This window comes from Martes martes, assembly GCF_963455335.1.
Source record: "Martes martes genome assembly, chromosome: 3".
In the NCBI taxonomy this organism is placed as follows: domain Eukaryota; kingdom Metazoa; phylum Chordata; class Mammalia; order Carnivora; family Mustelidae; genus Martes; species Martes martes.
Window position 1 is genome coordinate 123796212 of NC_137890.1, and position 17822 is coordinate 123814033.

At 42.4% G+C, this 17822-nt stretch overlaps 1 protein-coding gene across 1 annotated transcript in view; it reads left to right on the top strand.

The window, feature by feature from the left end:
* Positions 1–17822, top strand: part of PDE11A (phosphodiesterase 11A) — a gene marked incomplete at both ends in the record, with an annotated part of 373297 nt that overhangs the window by 330216 nt on the left and 25259 nt on the right. Inside the window, 3 exons of the mRNA XM_080799405.1 lie at positions 1023–1086; positions 7965–8039; positions 13079–13162. Of these exons, the coding sequence (XP_080655531.1) occupies positions 1023–1086; positions 7965–8039; positions 13079–13162 (223 nt within the window). The remainder of the gene's footprint in view (positions 1–1022; positions 1087–7964; positions 8040–13078; positions 13163–17822) is intronic.

Sequence of the window (17822 nt, forward strand, 5' to 3'; positions counted from 1 at the left end):
GGGAAGTTACACAAACCCCACTACCATCGTGCTCTGCCATCTGCAAAGCAGACATGTTTCCAAGGCATTCGAGTCTGGCAGGGTATGAAATGTTAACACTCGGCATCAGGACAGCCCCTGACCTCTAACAACACACCCCTTTCTTCCAAAAGGAGCCGACCGAGATGCGGTCTCTTGACTCCAATCCTTCATCGCTTTTCATCACATACAGCTGGCTTCAGTACAAAGAAAGCTAGTTTCGGACAAAGGGTGCGCCTTGTTTTTCCCACCTCCCCACCACATCAGATGATAAGCACCAGAGCTACCCCCAATTTAAGTTGTTCCCTGTGTTTCTATGTCCGTGGTTCAGGGTGAATTCTAGTTAAAGCCAGTAGAAATCTGCCCCTCCAAGGTCTGGTTCAGATCTTCCCGTGCTTTCTTAGCTGCTCGAATGAATGAAAGCTGCAGCGGAGTATGTTTCTTCTTCATGAGGCTTATCAAACACGGTTGCAGCCAGCTAATAAACTGGAGTGAAACAGTGTGGCTCTCCCAGTAAATCTCAGCTCGCAGAGCAAGTGGAAATGAAGGGGCTCCTATGGTGGGGGGCGCCTTGCCTCTCTGCTATAGGTTTCCGTCCATTCCCATCAATCAGCCATACGTTGGTGAAGGTTTGTCAGCTATGTATCTGGTATTATATGCTGATTCCCTTGCCACTAGTTAAAAATAAGACATGTTGTCCATTAGGGATTTTTTAAAGTAGTACTTGCTTAGCTCAGGTATAGAGCAAGCAGTGCTTTTCCTCCCTTGATCCGCCGCAGACATAACAAAGGGAAGCGGAGGCTGTGTGTGAGCTTTGTCCTAAGCAGTGACCGCATGATGGAGATGCTAAACATGGGGACTGTAAACAGTGCTCCCCTTGTTGAGGGAAAGACGTGTGTGAGTTGGCCTTGGTCCCGTTTTATTTATTTATGTATCTAGGACGGGTTTGTTTAGGAATGCAACAAAAGATTATTCAGGCTGTTTTGTTTGGTTGTGTTTTTCAGATCAATGTTAATGACAGCCTGTGACCTTGGAGCCGTGACCAAACCGTGGGAGATCTCGAGACAGGCAAGTGGTGATTAATGGCAGGGCCTGGCAGAGGAGGGACTGGGGGCGGTGGGGGGGGGCAATATTCCCAGAGCCCCAACTCCTGGGCACTGAAGCCCTAGTCAATTTGCATCAGTATTAACATGGTGTAAAAAATAGCAGGAGGCTCAGGCCAGACATACTTTATTGCACAGTCGTTCTCTAACGTGCTTCCACTGAGTCGTAATGTGCCTGATTCCCTAAGATTTTTTTAACATTCTAAATCCAGATAATGCATTGACCATGTCCTAAGGCAAGAGTTTCAAAAGTAGTGTTTTAAAATAGGTAATCATGTTTTAGCACAAGGTCTGCCTTTTTCTCATCTTAAGAAAAGAGAGAGAAAAAAGAAACCAAGGAGGTCAAAAGGAAATTTTATTTTTCTTTTTAAAGACTATTTAGAGATCAGATCACTTTGGCCAAAGTGTGCAATATTCACATTTAGTTTATCCAAAAAAAAAAAAAAAAATCATGCCTTTACCACCTATCTGGTTTCACTGCCAAACGTGTCAGTTTAGATCAAGAATAGTTTTCAAGCCAGTAACCACACAGTTTAAGATCCTTGGTTCCTGATAGTATTTGGAGATTAATATTTTTTACTTTTATGAGGTACCTACTGTGTAGGGTCTAAAATAGTGACTTGGTATCTTAAGTCTCAGCATTTTAAGGAAAATAAAATAGATCCATATAACAATAAATAACTAATACTTATTGACTGAATGTCTAATACCCAATTATCTAATTTCAAAGCCCCTCCCCCCCGCCTTTGATTTAGGTACAGTTACTGCAGTAGGCTGAAGAATAGCAACCCAAAGACAGCAGATTCTCATTTCTAGAACCTGTAAACATTGCCTTAGGAGGAAAAGGGCTCTTTGCAGATGTGCTGAAGTTAAAGACTTTGATGACAATCATTATCATTGTCATTATCCTGGATTATCCAGCTGGGCCCTAAATTCAATGACAGGTGTCCTTAGAAGAGAGAAAGGCAGGGAGATAACACATTCAGAAGAGGAGAAAGGGATGTGAAGACAAGGCAGAGAGTGGAGCGATGTGGCCACAGGCAAAGGAAAGGTGACAGCCACAAGAACATGGGAAGGACAGAGAACAGATTTTCCCCTAGCGAGGTTGGCCCTGTCTAGAGAACTGATGTTGAGCTACTGACCTCCAGAACTAGGAGAGAATAGATTCCTGTTTTGTTTTGTTGGTTTTTTTTTTTAAGATTTTATCTATTATTTGACAGAGAGACAGAGAAAGCACAAGCAGGGGGAGCAGGAGAGTGAGAGGGAGAAGCAGACTCCCCCTGAGCTCCAACATGGAGCTCAATCCCAGGAACCTGGGATCATGACCTGAGCCCAAGGCAGACCCTTAACCGACTGAACCACCCAGGCATCCCAGTTCCTGTTGTTTTAAGCCACCAAGTTTGTGCTCATACCTGGCAACTCAGAGAAACTGATATAGTTATTACCCCCATTTCACCAATGGGAAAAGTGAAGCCTAGAAAGGTTAGCTTGAGGTGATATAGCTAGTGAGCAGTATGACTAGGTATTCAATTCCTAGCTGATTAGGCTCCAAAGCCTTCATTCTTTACAGAGCCTTACACTGTCTCACACCAGATATGTCAATCAGCATTTTTTTCTTTTAAAGATTTTATTTATTGGGGCGCCTGGGTGGCTCGGTGGGTTGAAGCCTCTGCCTTCAGCTCAGGTCATGATCTCAGGTCCTGGGATCGAGCCCCACGTCAGGCTCTCTTCTCGGCGGCAAGCCTGCTTCTTCCTCTCTCCTTCTCTGCCTGCCTCTCCGCCTACTTGTGATCTCTCTCTGTCAAATAAATAAATAAAATCTTTTTTAAAAAAAAATAAAGATTTTATTTATTTATTTGACAGATCACAAGTAGGCGGAGAGGCAGGCAGAGAGAGAGAGGAGGAAGCAGGCTCCCTGCTGAGCAGAGAGCCTGACATGGGGCTCGATCCCAGGACCCTGGAATCATGACCTGAGCCGAAGGTAGAGGCTTTGATCCACTGAGCCACCCAGGCGCCCCTCAATCAGCATTTTTAAATGATGCCAGTGTGTCAGCAAAATGAGCTGTTATCCCTCAGCCTCAGTGGCTTAAAACAAAGTACTGCTCTTGAACGTGTGCCTCCAGGGTCAGTTGGTCCTATTCCTCGTTTTGGGCTGGGGTGGAAGGAGCAGTTACCATCTGGATCAGTCCTACAGAGGCCCTAGACTGCCTTGCACTGGCAAGAAATTCATCAGCCAGAACTTGTCAGAAGCCCCTACTCAACCAGGAAGTATGATCCTTTTCTATGCCCAGAATGTAGAAAGCCAGAAATAGTTAATGAATATGTGACTACCACAGTTTGCCCTTCTAATCACCAAAAGTGTGATTCTCTCGCTTCCTGCAGGCAAAATATACTCAGCTTTTCCCAAGGGAAATGACCAAAATGTCCCACTAGTCATGGTATGAAGCTCAAAGGCCAGTCTCTACATCAGGTCTGGATTTAAAGTCCTACACACACACCAAACACAGCATCTAACATACACCCAAACAATGAAATACTCATTAGAATACTCCCATTCAGAAAGGAAAGAGATGGCCAACATTTGACAGTTAGGGGGCCATAGTAATTCCAAAATCCCACCGGGCAGTCACTGTGAGGCTGTCCAGTCTGTAGTAGGCTCTGGTTCTCTGTGAGATGCTCCCCAACCATCATAATTCATGACCACTAGACCTATCCCAGGAAATTATCCTTTTCCGTTGACCTCCTTGGCTGTATCCAAAGGTCAGGCAGTTTTCCAACCTGTTTCCCACCCAAAGAAAGTTGAGGACCCAAGGCCTGTTTTAGGATTTAAGAAGTCACTCTCCTATGGGGTTATGGCATCAAACTCTCTTGTCCATTTAGTCAGTTTCTTATGTCTTTGGTTCTAGTCATTTCCATTTGCCAATAACCACATCCACAGTTCTATTCTAGACAGACTTCTTAGATCTGCTCTCTTTGCTTCCGTGTTTGCAAGAACAAAGAAAAATAACATACGTACTTCTTTCTTCCTCCTCCATGACCCAATTCCTAGCAGTCAGGGCCTAACAAGTGCCAGTGAGAGAATCATGTAGTAAAATCATTTCTCTGGGCCAGTTTGTACAACTGAAGGGATAGCCTGTGCACCACCTAATTCATTCAGAGTTCTTAAGTGTGAGTGTACTGACCATACCTTTGATTTTTGTTTCAAGGCTGAGTTGTTTGTTTGCTTGCTTGCTTTAAGATTTTATTTTTAAGTAATCTCTACACCCAGCATGGGGCTTGAACTCACAATCCCAAGATCAAGAGTCCCATGCTCCACCCACTGAGCCAGCCAAGTGCCCCACAAGGCTGAGTCTTGATCAGCCTTTGTCATTCAAAACATATCTTAATTTTTATTTTTACAGTTTGGGATTAAAAAGCAGCTTTATCTTTCATCCCTGAAGATGAAGACTCTGAATTTGTGACTCTTTCTCTTCTTTTCATTCCTGAAGATAAACCTGCCCATCCTTTTCTGAGCTCACTTCTTATAATACTTAGCAAAACATAGTCAATAGCAATCATCACATGCTACTAACATTCATTCACCATTCTCTTTCCCTAAGGCTGTAAATTCATTAGATACATTATTTGCTTTACTTCAGTGAGAATTGTACAAAATCTGTTGCCACTGTGGAACGTGGGCCATCATCCTCACAGCCTCCAACAATGTTTCCTCACTGTTCGATACCTGAACCCCACGCTGATGCCACATAGGGTCTTCTTATTTTTCTTCCTTCTTACTGTCTTTTTCTTTTAACAGCAGCAACTTATTTCCATGCTGATTGTTGTGTTAGTCAAAACTAGGGTAGGCTATGCTGCAGTGACAAATATATTCTCAAATCTCAGTTGCTTAACTCCAAGAAAAGCTCATTTCTTTGCTCCTGTCACAGTCCAGTTTAGATGGGGCGGTTTTCCTACAAAGTTCTCCTCCAAGAAATAGTTCTCCTCCAGCTGAGCCTCGGCTTTCATCTTAGTGTGACACATCTGAAGTTACGTAAAGCAGACTAAGTGGGAAGAATTTGCATGGCTGCGTAGCTTATTTCTACATCGATGCCCACTCTCTGCTGCCCCAGTGTGCGATGGCTCCCCTACAGTAAAAGTTGGGGAACAGAGAAGAAGTAGGTATCTTCCAGGTACTGGGGAAAAGTGTAGTAGCGGGGGTGGCCACTGTGATTGGGATGGAAAGAGGCGGAGGAGTGGAGAGTGGGAGGAATTTTAGGGGACCGGGGAAGAACGAAGATGATTGGAAACAGAGTGGAATGAGGTATGGTATGCCAGGCCTCTCAGAAACCCCAGTGAAATGCATGTCAGCAACTAAAGGAGCAGTAGCCCACTTGGGAGCAGGAAAAAGGCAGGAGAAAGTCCTTAGAAGGAAAAAGAGTTTCTGCATTGGTATTTTAGACCAACCTGGGAGGCCCATTGGCCACTTGAAGGTGCGTAAAAAATATTTTATTTTTAGGATGCGAAGTTCCGCTGTTAAGAACAGAGACCCAAGAGTTCAGGAAAATAAAACACAAAACCATGTTTTTCCAGACATTTCCATCAGAAATCTTGTTACAACTCTAAACTAGAGACCTCATTTGTACATACTCACTTCTATGATTTTACGAAACATTTGAACAAAAACAATGGAAACTTCTTTTAAAAATATAGATATATTTCTAATTTCCAAGATGTTGATTTTTTTAACATTTCCTTGCAAAGTGTTTTTTTTTTTTTTAACTGGTATCTATTCCAACCCTCCTTCCTCACATACATGTGGGTTTCCCCAGTGATCCCCCAAGGCCTGATTAGCATCTCAATTTCCTTCTTTAATAAAAAATTCAATCAGGAGCTACTTAATGTTCCTGATTGGGTTTTTAAGTACAAATGAAACAGTGGTACAAGTTGAGCCATTAAAAAGCACAGGGAAGGTAGCCAGGACCACTTTAGAAAGATCGAGGACAGGATTTTGTTTTAATTTCTTTGCTTTCCAGGGGCTATGGACCTATGCAGGACTCCTACCTTGGGGTGATCTGATGTGCACATTTGTATTCTTTAGTGCAAAAGACCCACCTCAGAGCAATCTGAGGTAGTGTTCTGGGAGCTGAATAAATGAGGCCAGGCCCTTAGGGGACCATTTCTTCTTTCAGGAAGGCCGGAGACAGAGAGAAAGGTCTGGAGTGCTAATGGGAAAGGTAGTGGCAGAGACTAGAGACAGAGAAGGGAATCAGGCTCAGAAAAACTGAGCCAGCTCCACTAGTTTTATGCTATTGAATTTTCAGAAGGTACCCATATTCCTTATTAGAAATGTTTAAAATCTGAACTGACTAGATATTCCATTTCTTTATAAATGAGCTACATACTTGCTAGTCTCAAGGCAGGGGTTTGTGGGGAGGGTGTGAGAGAGAGATACAGAGAGACAGAGACAGAGAGAGATGTTTTTATGGTTTGTTTTGTTTTTTAAAAGATTTTATTTATTTATTTGACAGAGAGAGAGGGAACACAAGCAGGGGGAATTGGAGAGGGAGAAGCAGGCTTCCCACTGAGCAGGGAGCCCGATGCAGGGCTCTATCATGGGACCCTGGGATCATGACCTCAGCCAAGGCAGACACTTAATGACTGAGCCACCCAGGCACCCCTGTTTTTATGCTTTATCGATGGTTATGATTTATGGTTGGCAGAATCCCTTGAGACATACAGTTAGGTAAATTATCTTGATTCTATCCACTTGACTGAACTGAAACCATTTTAACCTTTTCCAGACCTTAGAACATCATCTTTGTAAGAGCCTGGAATAGAGGAAAAACCAGTCTGGGGATCCAAATCTTCCTGCCATTGAGTTTTCTGGGATTTTTTTTTTTCCTGCTCTTTCAAATTTTCTAAATCCAGCTAGTTCATCTCAGAGATTTCCTAGATGCACACTATAGTGTTGTTGAAAATACTTGTTGAACACTTACCTGCCATATCATTATGCTTCCCATAAGTGATCATTGGAAGCACAGGGCTTGGAGAAGCTTCTGTTTAGCTTAACAGTGATCAATGAGCAACTTCAGATCATCCATGCTAATTGGTGAAAAGTCGAAAAATAGAAGTCCTTACTTTGGAAAAATCTACCCATTCAGGGTAGAACCACCAATTCATTGTGCTTGTACAAACCGGAACCTACCATAAATGAACACTTATGTACCTAGACCAGAACAGCATTCCTCAAACTGCATCATGACACACTGTAGAAAAACCTGGGATGAACAGTCACTCTAGCATTAGTCCTACCCTTGGCTGATTGCTCCAGTAAGAAGCAGAGGTGGCCCTGGGGTTATCTTTCTCCAGAGTGCATGCAAATATCAGTAGGGTGAGGCAGTAAAGAGTTTGGGGTGGCAAGTGAAACCAAGCTAAGATAAAAGTATGCAACAAAGTGAAGAATCTATGTAGAAACAACCAAAAGTTGGCTAAATTACTATTACAAGTATATCATATTATGAAAACAAAAGGCATTATTTGTTTCATTTTTCTGCAGTCGGAACATTTCCTACTTTGAAGGTGGCAACCCAGTGCCTCATCCTGAATATGCAATCTGTACTCTCCGAGATCGTCTACTAGCATGCATCTCAAAATGCCTTGTACAAGTTCTTCTGATTAGAAAGAAATCAGTTTCATTGATTAAAATCTGTAATACCTTGAAACAAAATGTTAATGTATTTCTTCAAAAGCTTTTTAAATTATTTTCTGGGTTGAAGATCATCACCATACACAGAGGGCAGAAATTACTTCTGAGTCTTATGTTACATCACACATAACCACACATTAAATATTTATGTGTTTCAGGTGGCTGAACTTGTAACCAGTGAGTTCTTTGAACAAGGAGATCGGGAGAGAGCAGAGCTCAAACTCACTCCTTCAGTAAGTTCATCCTTCTAACATGACACATTTACCCTTTGGAATGACATTTTCGAAAGTTACTCCAAATCACAACTTGAAAGTGGGAAGGACTGAAATTTGGATTTAAGGAAGCACTCCTGAAAGTTTAAAACTTTAATTAAACTTAGATCTAAACACTCTTATTCCCAGGTTTCTGATTAAGAGTGATGAGCTACTTAACAAGTATTTCCTGAGCTCCCACAGTGGGCCAAGTAGGCATGAAGGAGGACGTGCAGAGTGACATTTGAGTAGCTCAAAGCCCAGTCCTGGCATTTCATATGCGATCAGTAGCCACTTTGGATTAGAAATACAGACAAAAGTCAAAGGCAAGCTGTTCAGCGTCGGGCAGCTAGAATGGACAGCCACAGCGATAACGGGTGTTCTGGATTTTATTTTCCAATTTCAGACATTCCAAAATCCCAAACCCAAATCATTTCAAGTCTCTTTCTTTTCTTTGTTTGCAAAATGAAAAGTTTCACTTGGGGAACTCTCAGTTCTGTTGACTGAAATGCCATTTTCAATGGAATCATCCATTCGATTATTATTTGAAAATGCTTACTTATAGGCTCAGGATGATGGTGTTTTTACTCGAACAAGACAAAAGACATAAATGCTTCCATCACCACCCACAACGAGGAGGTGGCCTCTTTATTCATAATGAAGGGTTAGTTAAAAACATATCACCCAACAACTCAGGGAATGACGCAAAGTGTTGGAAAGCCAGCCCAGCTTAGTAGATTGAGCGCGGCTCAAGGAACGTGTCTGTTGTCAAGAATGTCTGTTTCTGAGGATTCAAGTCAACTGACTTTTGAACATTTGGAGTTATTTATAAGATCTTCAAGTTTTCAAGGAAAGGCACCAGAACTAGCTTCTAGTTAAACAACGTCACCTGCTTAAAGTCAGACCTCAGAGCCTTACAAATGTTGACTACTCCTAATCAGTTGCTTACTTATGAAAGGTCGGAAGACTACATTGGTTAGAACACTCACCCAGTATTTTAGTTTCCAAAGCGACATCTATTGATACTGTTTCCAAAAGCTCCCTTTCCTCTTTTTTGGTGGTGTCACCAGATTTGGTTATAAAAATAAAGACATTAGATTGGGATACATCATTAATGTGTAAAACCTCATACAACCCCTATTTCTCTCAGCTACATACATATTTTTCAAATGAAATTTTCCTTCCACTTAAAAAGAACTGTTTCACAGGCATCCTCTGAAGGGTTTATAATGCAGCAATACCATAGGTCATTTAATTAAATGAAAAAAAATCTGAGTCAGTTGCCAGCATTGGCGAGTTGGCAGGCGCAGTGATGCAGCACTAAGGAGCCTTTGTCTGAAGGCTCAGGTAAGGCTTTCTCCAAAGACGTAAATGAAACTAATTTTGCAGTGGAAGCATAGCACTAAATGCTACTCTCTCCTCACAAAAGCCTACTTAACATTGTGTTGACAGTCTCCGGGCTGCTATGGTGGGGCTATTTCTCATTAGCCCTTTTTCAGAGATGTCTGGAAATGCAGGCACCCAGAGGTGACACCAGCTGTGTCTGTTAGTATTTGATATTTAGAAAGAAAATTGTCTGGGAGACCCCATTAGGTGTCATGGTCCTAAAGGTCATTAAAGGAACCAAAGGGTTAATAGTGGAAGCAGTGAGTCCATTAATAAAACATGCTTGAGCACCTGCAGGTAGCCAGCATGAAGCTGGGCACTGTGCATCCAGCCATGAGCAAGACTTCATCTTCTGCTCTTCCCCAAAGCTTGTCAACAAATGGGAAATAGAGATATTGAGTAAATAATCACGCACCTGGGTGGGTCAGGTGGTCATGCGTCTGCATTCGACTCAGGTCATGATCCCAGGGTCCTGGATCAAGCCCTACATCCGCTCCCTGCTCAGCGGGGAGCCTGCTTCTCCCTCTCTCTCTGCCTGCCCCTCCCTGACTTGCGCTTGCTCTCTCCCACATCCTCTCTCTCTCAAATAAATAAATAAATAAAACCTTTAAAAGTAAATTAATAATCACTCATAATCAACTACAAGATGCAAAATGGTGTAAAAGGAAAGCACAGGACAGTGTGTTATCTCCCACTTCCACTCAAAAACATTTATTGAAAAGTGACTGGTCTGGAAATCAACTCTTACAGTATGATCTCCAAAAGGATGCTAAGACAATTCAGTGGTGGGGGAGGGGAGCTAGCCTTTTCAAATAGTGCAGGGACAGTAGGATATCCACTGCAGATGAGTCAAGTTAGAACCCTGCCTCTCACTGAACCCCAGAATCACCTCAAAGTGGATCATAGACCTAAACCTAAAACTACAGAAAACTCAGAAGAAAACAGAGTGTTAATCTTCTGGATTGGATCTGGCAGTGATGTCTTAGATCTGACACCAAAAGCACAAGAAAAATAAAATAGATAATTGGACTTCATTAAAATGTAACACTACATCTGAAAGGACACTCTCAAGAAAATGAAAAGACAGCCTACAGGATGGTAGAAATTATTTGCAAATCATATCTGATACGGACCTGACATCTAGAATATAAAGAGAATTATGAACAACTCCTAGAAAGACCACCCAATATTTAAAAAGGGCAAAGGAGCTGAATACATATTTCTTCAAAAATATATACAGATGGGCCATGAGCACATGAAAAGATGCTCAACATCAGTCATCATCAGGGAAATGCAAACCAAAACTGCAGTGAGACACCACTTCACGGGGACCAGTTTTTTTTTTTTTAAGATTTATTTATTCATGAGGCAGAGAGAGAGAGATCACAAGTAGGCAGAGAGGCGGGCAGAGGCAGAGAGAGAGGGGGAAGCAGGCTCCCTGCTGAGCAGAGAGCCCGATGCAGGGCTCCATCCCAGGACCCTGAGATCATGATTTGAGCCAAAGGCAGAGGCTTAACCCACTGAGCCACCCAGGCGCGTGGGGACCAGCTTTAATTCAAAAGACAGACAACAGCCAGCACTGAGGACGATGTGGAGAAATTGGAACTTTGTACACTTCTGGTGGGCACGTAGAATGATGCTGCTGCTTTGGAAAACAGTGTGGCAATTCCAGGAAACATGAAACGTTAGACTGGGCATGTGGCCCAGCAGTTCTGCCTCTAGGTCTATCCCCGAGAGAAACGGAAACGTACATCCACATGGAAACTTGTACATGAACGTTGCTAGCAGCGTTACTCACCAGAGCCACAAAGTACAGATGACCCAACCGCGTATCAGCTGAGGATCGGATAAATAAAATGGGGTGTAACTATACAGTGGAATATCATTTGGCCAGAAAGAGGGATGAAGAGCTGCTGAGTGCTGCAGGAAGGAAACTTTAACAGAAAATGCTCTGCGAAAGCCAGTCACAGAAGACCACAGATCATTCGATTCCATTTATATGAGTGTGCAGAAACTATAAACAAAAAATAGACTCATGGTCGCCTTAGGCTAGGAATTTGGGGGACAATGAGGAGCGACCGCTAATTGGTATGGGATTTCTTGCTGGGGTGATTTAAAATGTTCTAAAATTGACTGTAGTAATGGTTGCACAACCAATCGTGAACTGAACCCCCCCCCAAAATAGTTCTGTGCACCAGAAATAGTATTTAAGTAAATAAGAAAAGCTCAGACAACTCTGAGAGCTCAAGATTAAGTACCAGAATAATATTTTTAAAGGAACATTTCAGACAAAGACTACTGCAACTCACAAGATCCATTCCTTCCTTCCCCTGGCACACGTCAGTCTTCTCCAGATCCTGGTCCCCTTTCCTGGTATTTCACATTTCACGTTGCAAGACAAGGACGAGCAGAACCTGTGGGAGTCAGTGACCTCCTCCCCGATTCAGAGAGATTTCCCTCGGCATTGCCCTTTTGTCTTCCTGTGAGCCTCGGCAGCTCGTGATTTCTGTCCTACCCACTCCCACCCTCACTCATAAGTCCAAAGGATGCTGGCTTTTTCAATATCTCCAGACCAAGGGAATGCCTTGGATCTGCCCTCGTGACCTATGTAAACACCAAAAATGATGCAGATGCCACATGTTATCTCTATAGAGGAAAGACCTAACCTACTTTAAGACAGTAATGCATTGGGTTATGGACATTGGGGAGGGTATGTGCTATGCTGAGTGCTGTGAACTGTGTAAACCTGACAATTCACAGACCTGTACCCCTGGGGCAAATAATACATTATATGTTAATAAAAAATAAAAAAATCTTTTTAAAAAGACAGTAATGTAGGGAAATGTCGCTTCTTAGAGCCTGACCTTACTCGTGGATTGCAGACAGAGGGACATGCTTGATGGAGTAGAACTGGCGGTTTTTGTTCAAGAACCCACGTGAGCCCCAATTCCAGTTGATCAGTTCCCTTTTCATGTCTGCCCAACAGACATATGTCACTTCTTTTTCTTGAAAAATATACCCGAATTTTCCAAACATTATAATATCATGAAGTTTAAAGGCTGGGAAGGAGGTAAGAATGGGTAACTACCACATCATCCATCCCATGGTAGATAAACGCTCAGGATTTTATTAATGACAGAACCTTGTTGAGAAACACACAAAGTTGTCAAACCAAAACCCCAGCCTGAAAAATTAACACAAATAGTTTCTATTTAAAATCAAACTGCTTTAAGGATCTTTTCTAATCTATCCCACCTTCTTTCACTATAAAAATAAAAGCCTGCTTTACTTTTGTGGCGATAAAAGCCATCCCCTTCCCCTTGACTTGTACCCAATTCCCAGTGACCTGAAGACTTGATTTAGTGGCCATTACCTGTATCTGAAGGCAGATTTTGGCCCCAAGGAGTTGTGTGCTATAAAGTTCAAATAAATTCGCTTACAAATCTCATAAAAACAGGTGAAAATACTTTACTTCTCATCATAGATAAAGGGAAAAAAAAAAGTACATGTAAAGACTGATTGTGATTTGTGAAGTGTTCAGTTGGTAAAAATTGGATCATTGTGGCAAAGTGTTTGACAAAGCACCCGTAAACTACTCCAACGTAATAAAGCAAGCTTCTCTTCCCCGATTCTAGGCGATTTTTGATCGGAACCGGAAAGATGAACTGCCCCGGTTGCAACTGGAGTGGATTGATAGCATCTGTATGCCTTTGTATCAGGTAATCAGGATCTGGGAGGGCCCACGTGTCCCGACTGACCTGGGAGAGAAGGGCATATGTACTCCACGAAGGTCGAGCCTTCCGAGAACCTCCAGGATATGGGCATTGCTAAGAACTCTGGCTGTGGTCCGTCTCTTCTCAGGTTTTAACCATCTCCTAGGAAAAGCTGGTGCCAGGAGGCCGGAGGCCTGAGTTCTCCTTCTAGGACATACTGTCCATGGGCCTTGAAGCCCTCCTCTCCAAACCAGGGTTAATCAAGTTTTATCTCAGTAGTTCCCAAGCTGTGTCCCAGGGAACACAAGGACCCAGAGCCACAGCCTAATACATATCTCTTCAAAGAGAGCCCTCAGGCCCCACAACTAGGGAACCTGAAGGCTCAGAGAGTCCTTTAGGAAAGAAACACATTGAACCTTGATTCATTCCACATTTCTCGAACATCTGACTGTGGGGGTCTTTTCCTTTTTCTCTTTCTTTCTTTTTTTTTTTTTTTTTTTTTACAATTTTTCTTTTACTTCTGTGAATATCACGGGATACACAAGAGCTCCAGGAAAACATGAAACATGGTTTTCTGGCCTGGCCCCATGGTCTGGGCCAGAGTTTTCAGAGAACCTTCCATCTTCAAAGTCTGCCTCTCTGAGATGCCTGTGACAAATGCTGAGCACTACCTTCTGAGCAAGGTGCACTGTGCCTGCCAGCTCTGCTGTCTGGGTTTCAGGCCTCTGCTCCTGGCAAGAAGACGAGTGTTCCCGGCTTTGAATGTGCACGCTTCACGTTTTGAGTACAGATCAGGGTTGGCTTCGGTTAACACCAACAGTTCAGTGTACACTGGCTTTTAATTCTACGACTAAGCGTTTGCTTTCATGTGTAAAACCTGGCGAGTTCTTTACCCCCTACCCGGCTCGATCAGACTGAGCTGCTTTTCTAACTTCAGACTGAGAAGCACATGCAGGGAACGTAAAACCGCTGGAGTTTCTCACCCTGTGCAACTCCATTAAAAACACAGTATTGTTTTTTAAGGACCTCACCACCGTTAAGTTTCAGGCTTATCTACTACTTCGTTTTTAGTACTTCTAGGAGCTGCTGAGCCCTGTCACATTACGCTAAAAAAGAAAAAAAAAATCTAGAATACTGTCTTGAAGATGGAAATGTAACTTTTTAGTGACTATAAACACCAAAAATAAATTCATTTCTTTGTTTTATGTTAGCCATTAAATACATGATAGCATAAAAATGAGACAAAGTTTTAAAATAATCTAAAATAGATTATTTTAGGGGCGCCTGGGTAGCTCAGTGGGTTAAGCCTCTGTCTTCAGCTCAGGTCATGATCTGATCAGGTCATGATCCCAAGGTCCTGGGATCGAGTCCCACATCCAGTTCTCTGCTCGGGGGGAGCCTGCTTCCCCCTCTCTCTGTGCCTGCCTCTCTGCCTACTTGTGATCTCTCTCTCTCTGTCAAATAAATAAATAAAATATTTTTTTTTAAATTTTAAAAATAAATAAAATAGATTATTTTAGTTTTAAATGGCACATAATGTTCTTTTGTTTAATAATGAACAACTGGGCGAAAAAATTAGGAGTGATGTGTACTGTATTGTAAGAGGATCTTTAACTCCCTTTTCTTCCTGTCCGCTCCTCCCACCCTTGCTCCTCTTGGATCTCTGCTTATGCTGGGCCCCTAGGTATAAAGCCCACAGCTGTTGGGTCAGATATATCTTGCTTTGCCAAATTCACCTTGACTATACATGTTGAACTATTTGTAATTTATCCCATTTCCTGTGCATAGTTATGCAATAAATGGGATGAATTCTTACCATGAATAAATTCATTTTACTGTGGGTAAAGTTTAGAAGGATGAAGACTTGTAATTGCATAACTGATGAATTTTGAGTATTAGTTTGCAAAGCTACTTTGGAATGGACCCAAAGTCCACACATCCTTCCTATGTGATTAGTTATAGTAAATTCTGGAAAGCAGTCTCATGTGCTTTTCCATGCTGATTTCATTGTTTGGGTACTGATTCACAATCATCTGGGCTTATTTTATACTTCCTCTTAAATACTTTGAAATCTTTAGCTTAAAAAGGAAGGTGCTTGAATTTAAACTGAAAACTGCACTTCCCAGAACTTAGGGAGTAACACTACCACATCAGATTATCTTTCATTCCTGATTTTCCTCACCTGTTTCACTTTACTACTTCTCTGTGAGGTTAGATACGTCTGCTATTTTTATCCACAGAAACTTAACTTACAGACACTTTAAGTGACACTCCCACCAAGCTAGAGTTGTGTCTCACCCATCCGTGGCCTTGGTTTTGATGTAGTAGCCTTTCGACCACCCATTCCACCTCTGCCGGATATTTCTTCCACAATCTTTTCTTATTAAACTGATGAGAGAATCTTGGCATTACAAAGAGGAATGTGGAGGAGCTCTTTGGAAAAGTTTGTAAAAGTTCATGTTCATTTCTGCTGCGATATCTTCTTAGTTAACAAAGCATGAAAATCATGCTCATTTTTTAATGTATTATCATCACTTATTTTTTAAAATAACAGAGAGGGGCACCTGGGTGGCTCAGTCGGTCGAGCATCCGGCTCTTGATTTTGGCTCAGGCCATGATCTCAAGGTTGTGAGATAAAGTCCCACGTTGGGCTCTGCGCTCAGTGGGGATTCTGCTTAAGATCTCTCTCTCCCTCTTCCTCTGTTCCCTCTCTTCCCCTCGCTCACTCTCTAAAATAAATTTTAAAATCTTTAAGAAATAATAATAAATAAATTAGTAAGTAAAAAAAATAAAAACAGATTTTATTTGTAAATTATAACTTCTGTGAATAAGTCTTTGAAACCAATATTTCAAAAAAGCCCTCAAGCTGAAACTTTGTCAAGCAGTTTTAAGTATCCTCTCCAAGAGTCCCTATTTTGCCCCATTTCATGCAATTGGGGGGTTGGGACTTGTCTTTTATTTAAGTGGGTAAACTGACATTAACTGTCAAGCTCCCGAAATGAAAGGGACTGTGTCAGTGGGCAGGAATCACCATCAGTGCAAAGATACAAAACGTTGACGAGACAATTCACGGAGCAAGGAACATCATTGATGTGACATTAGTCGTTGAGGCAAATGTCTGCAGGAACTCTTGTCGCTGACAGGCCAGTCTGAGGTCTTGACCATGAACGTCTAATAATGAAGAGTCTGAGAGGATAGAAAACACATGGGAAAGTATGCAGGTGGTAGGCATCCCAAAAAGAGACTGATCTGAAATGACCTGGTCTGAATCGTAGAGCACAGGAATCCAGGGTGTCCTTGCTAGGTCAGTCTAGGCACAGGGCAAAAGAATACAGAATAGTACATAGGAGACAAAGAACTTTCCTTTTCATGGCCAGGGCCCTGACCTCGAGGTGGAGCTGTGTGGGTCGCAAGAAGCCTCATGTGGCGCCCTAGGCAAACAGTTACTTGTGGATAGAGCTGGAACGAATACCTGTGCTGGGCGGGGGGGGGGGGGGGGGGGGGGGGGGAGCAGTGTGGAGAGATGCCCTCTAGGGAGGGTGGAAGCTAGCCAAAGCATGGGTCGGTGGTTTGCCTCCCTCTCTGTTTTCATCTTATTTTATTTTTCCTTCCCTTCCCGTTTTGTTCCTTAAATTCCACATATGAGTAAGATCATTTAGTGTTTGCCTTTCTCTGGATGACTTTTTTCCCTTAGCATAATGCCCTCTAGTTCTCTCCACATTGTTGCAAATGGCAAGATTTCATTCTTTCTGATGGCTTAGTAATATTCCAGTGCATGCGTGTGTATGCATGTGTGTGTGTGTACCACATCTTCTCTATCCATTCTTCTGTCAATGTTGATGGACATTTTGGTTCTTTCCATAGTTTGGCTATGGTGGACATTGCTGCTATGGATATTGGGGTGCAGTGTATCTGAAGGTCACTACATCTGTATCTTTGGGGTAAATACCTAATAGTATAACTGCTGGGTCGTATGGTAGCTCTATTTTCAATGTCTTGAGGAACCTCCATACTGTTTTCCAGAGCGGCTGCACAAGCTTGCATTCCCACCAACAGTGTAGAAGGGTTCCCCTTTCTCGGCATCGTCGCCAACATCTGTCATTTCCTGACTGGTTAATTTCAGCCACTCTGACTGGTGTGAGGTGGTATCTCATTGTGGTTTTGATTTGTATTTCCCTGATGCTGAGTGATGTTGAGCATCTTTTCATGTGTCTGTTGCCCATGTGTATGTCTTCTTTGGAGAAATGTCTGTTCATGTCTTTTGTTTCTTGGGTGTTGAGTTTGATAAGTTCTTTATGGATTTGGGGGCACTAGCCCTTTATCTGATAAAACATTTGCAAATATCTTCTCCCATTCCATAAGTTGCTTTTTGAACTTCATTGACTCTCACTGAGTAAATTGGTTTCACTTCGTGGTTTTGAAAAGGTTGTGTTTGTCAGTTATGAAAATAGATCAAGCACTTTCCTCGTTCATTTCAGTTTGCTGAGTTATGTCCCTCTGAGCCGGGGGTAGATTATCACTATTCCCAGGCGCCTGAAGGGCTACTCATTTGTGTGCCTAGGTGGGAACTCCCACAAACTACATTTTGGACGCCTGCTGCATTTAAAATTAAAACTCATCTCTGAGACAACTTCAGTTTGCAGCCAATTGGTTCCTATGGTGAAGG